Source organism: Sciurus vulgaris (assembly GCF_902686455.1).
Source record: "Sciurus vulgaris genome assembly, chromosome: X".
Lineage (NCBI taxonomy): Eukaryota > Metazoa > Chordata > Mammalia > Rodentia > Sciuridae > Sciurus > Sciurus vulgaris.
The window spans coordinates 94685342-94688810 of record NC_136471.1 but is presented as its reverse complement, the minus strand read 5'-3'; the positions used below and the strand labels follow the sequence as shown (position 1 = coordinate 94688810).

Here is a 3469-nt window from a genome sequence, read left to right as displayed (position 1 = left end):
GGGATATTACACAGTCTCAAACGTTTGTGGACTTGGCAACCTTTCGGCCCCCCGGCCGCTCAGTGCTGGGGGAAGCCTGCCTGGACCAAGGGAAGGACGAGGAGAGGGGAGGAGACGACGATGGGGGTCAGAGCAGCGATTGGAGCTGAGAACTGGAAGCGCCTTAAAGAGACTGCGCGGTCCCCGCCCCCCTTCCCGCCAGCCTCAATGAATTAGAGCTGTGTTTCCCAAACTTGCCTGATCATAAGCAGCCTCTCGGGCCCTAGTTAGAGATACAGGTTCCGGAGTACCTCCCTTCCAGAGTCTGATTCCGTAGGCCTGCGGGTGGAGCCGAGGAATCTGTAATTTCAACATGCTCCCCACGTGATTCTCGTGAACAAGCAAGTTTGGAAAATATTGAATTAAAGGAAACGGGGCCTGGCTGCAGAAGCGGCCTCCGCTAGGGGGCTTCGGCGGGAGGATTCCCGGGGGCGTCGCCTGCTTCCGCCGCCGCCTCCTTCAGTGAAAGTCCCTTTTGGGTCCAGCTGCCACAGCCACCACGCTCCCTCAGGCCGGGCGGGGGACACCCTAGGTCTGCGTGGCCCCCGCGCCGCCACGCCCAGTGGCCGCCAGAGCCCTGCGAGCAGGGGGAGGAGCCGCCGCCAGTGGAGGCGGAGGAGGTAGAGGAGGCGGAGACGGCGGAGACGGCGGAGAAGGCGGAGAGGAAGGTGGAGGCGGAGGCGAAGGTGGAGGGGAAGGTGGAGGCGGCGGGGAAGGTGGAGGCGGCGGGGAAGGTGGACGCCACCGAGAAGGTGGAGACGGCGGGGAAGGTGGAGACGGCGGAGGGTCCGGGCCGCCGGGCTGAGCTCAAGCTGGAGCCCGAACCCGAGCCGGTACGGGAGGCGGAGCAGCAGCCGAAGGGGGAGCCGAAGCAGGAGCTGGAGGATGAGAATCCAGCGCGGAGCGGCGGTGGCGGCAGCAGCGACGAGGTTCCTCCCCCCACCCTTCCCTCCGACCCGCCGCGGCCCCCCGATCCCTCTCCGCGTCGCAGTCGTGCTCCGCGCCGCCGACCCCGGCCCCGGCCCCAGACCCGGCTCCGTACCCCGCCGCAGCCTAGGCCACGGCCCCCGCCCCGGCCCCGGCCCCGGCGCGGCCCTGGGGGCGGATGCCTGGATGTGGATTTTGCTGTGGGGCCACCAGGTTGTTCCCACGTGAACAGTTTTAAGGTGGGAGAGAACTGGAGGCAGGAACTGCGGGTCATTTACCAGTGCTTCGTGTGGTGTGGAACCCCAGAGACCAGGAAAAGCAAGGCAAAGTCGTGCATCTGCCATGTGTGTGGCACCCATTTGAACAGACTCCACTCTTGCCTTTCCTGTGTCTTCTTTGGCTGCTTCACAGAGAAACACATTCATGAGCACGCCGAGACAAAACAACACAACTTAGCCGTAGACCTTTATTACGGAGGTATATACTGCTTTATGTGTAAGGACTATGTGTATGACAAAGACATTGAGCAAATTGCCAAAGAAGAGCAAGGAGAAGCCTTGAAATTACAAGCCTCCACCTCGACAGAGGTTTCTCACCAGCAGTGTTCAGTGCCAGGCCTTGGTGAGAAATATCCAACCTGGGAAACAACCAAACCCGAGTTAGAACTGCTGGGGCACAATCCTCGGAGGAGAAGAATCACCTCCAGCTTCACCATCGGCTTAAGAGGACTAATCAATCTCGGCAACACGTGCTTTATGAACTGCATCGTCCAGGCCCTGACCCACACTCCCATACTGAGAGATTTCTTCCTCTCTGACAGGCACCGATGTGAAATGCCCAGTCCTGAGTTGTGTCTGGTCTGTGAGATGTCTTCACTCTTTCGGGAGTTGTATTCTGGAAACCCGTCTCCTCATGTTCCCTATAAGTTACTGCACCTGGTGTGGATACATGCTCGTCATTTAGCAGGGTACAGGCAACAGGATGCCCACGAGTTCCTCATCGCAGCATTAGATGTGCTGCACAGGCACTGCAAAGGTGATGATGTAGGGAAGGCAGCCAACAATCCCAACCACTGTAACTGCATCATAGACCAAATCTTCACAGGTGGCCTGCAGTCTGATGTCACCTGTCAAGCCTGCCATGGCGTCTCCACGACCATAGACCCATGCTGGGACATCAGTTTGGACTTGCCTGGCTCTTGCACCTCCTTCTGGCCCATGAGTCCAGGGAGGGAGAGCAGCGTGAATGGGGAAAGCCACATACCAGGCATCACCACCCTCACAGACTGCTTGCGAAGGTTTACAAGGCCAGAGCACTTAGGAAGCAGTGCCAAAATCAAATGTGGCAGTTGCCAAAGCTACCAGGAATCAACCAAACAGCTCACAATGAATAAATTACCAGTTGTTGCCTGTTTTCATTTCAAACGGTTTGAACACTCAGCCAAACAGAGGCGCAAGATCACTACATACATTTCCTTTCCTCTGGAGCTGGATATGACACCGTTTATGGCCTCGAGTAAAGAGAGCAGAATGAATGGACAGTTGCAGCTGCCAACCAATAGTGGAAACAACGAGAATAAGTATTCCTTGTTTGCTGTGGTTAATCACCAAGGAACCTTGGAGAGTGGCCACTACACCAGCTTCATCCGGCACCACAAGGACCAGTGGTTCAAATGTGATGATGCTGTCATCACCAAGGCCAGTATTAAGGACGTGCTGGACAGTGAAGGGTATTTACTCTTCTATCACAAACAGGTCCTGGAACATGAGTCAGAAAAAGTGAAAGAAATGAATACACAAGCCTACTGAAGCGACACACAGACTACCTGTAATGGAAGATGACGACACCCGTACTACAACTGGCATCAAGATTTAAGGACCTACTTGACCATGGCCCATGGGCCTGACAGAGTAAGAATTGAACAGTACCCAGTGTCCAAACGGTCCTGATGGAAGAGAAATAGAAGGGGAGGGAGAAGAGGCTCTAGTCTAGGCAGTCACTTAAAGGAAAATTAAATGGCAGGAATGCTCTGGTGGGGAAGGCAGGAGCAGGGAAATCGTGACACTGGTACATATCCTATATTCCTCCAAAAGGTTGTGTGGGAAGATGTGGGGGGGAGGGGGGTGGTATGGGGGGGTGTGTGCCCTTGTAACCGTAAAACATCTTTCTCCATGGGTGTTTCAGCTTCAATTGACCAATCACATAACAGTTATACATTTGGGGGGGAAAAAAGAAAAGTTTATAAAAATGTAGCCCATGATGTACATGGGTATGAAAGCAGAAAAGTGGAGGAGGCAGGGATATCTCATTGACAAACACCTTTGCCAGTTTCTTTGTATTCGTGATTTTTTGTGCTATTAAATGCAGTATTAAAAAAAGAAAAGCCCATATGGGCTAGTGAAAGGAGAAGAAATAAGGGGGCTTGTATAAGGGGAGCAGTCGCTCCAAAAGTAGAGAAGACAAGAGAAATGCTGTAAGATAAGCTATCCACACAGACAGGCCT

The 3469-nt window shown here is 54.5% G+C and overlaps 1 protein-coding gene across 1 annotated transcript; it reads left to right on the top strand.

The window, feature by feature from the left end:
- The first annotated feature begins 466 nt into the window (after positions 1-466).
- On the top strand, positions 467-3073 carry USP27X (ubiquitin specific peptidase 27 X-linked). The gene has a single exon (XM_079124673.1). It carries the CDS (start codon positions 1458-1460, stop codon positions 2772-2774), a length of 1317 nt encoding a protein of 438 aa, XP_078980799.1. The 5' UTR covers positions 467-1457; the 3' UTR covers positions 2775-3073.
- The last annotated feature ends 396 nt before the right edge of the window (positions 3074-3469 follow it).

Excerpts from the sequence above, each read along its gene's own strand:
- USP27X (XM_079124673.1), top strand. The coding sequence starts at position 1,458 with ATGTGTAAGGACTATGTGTATGACAAAGACATTGAGCAAATTGCCAAA.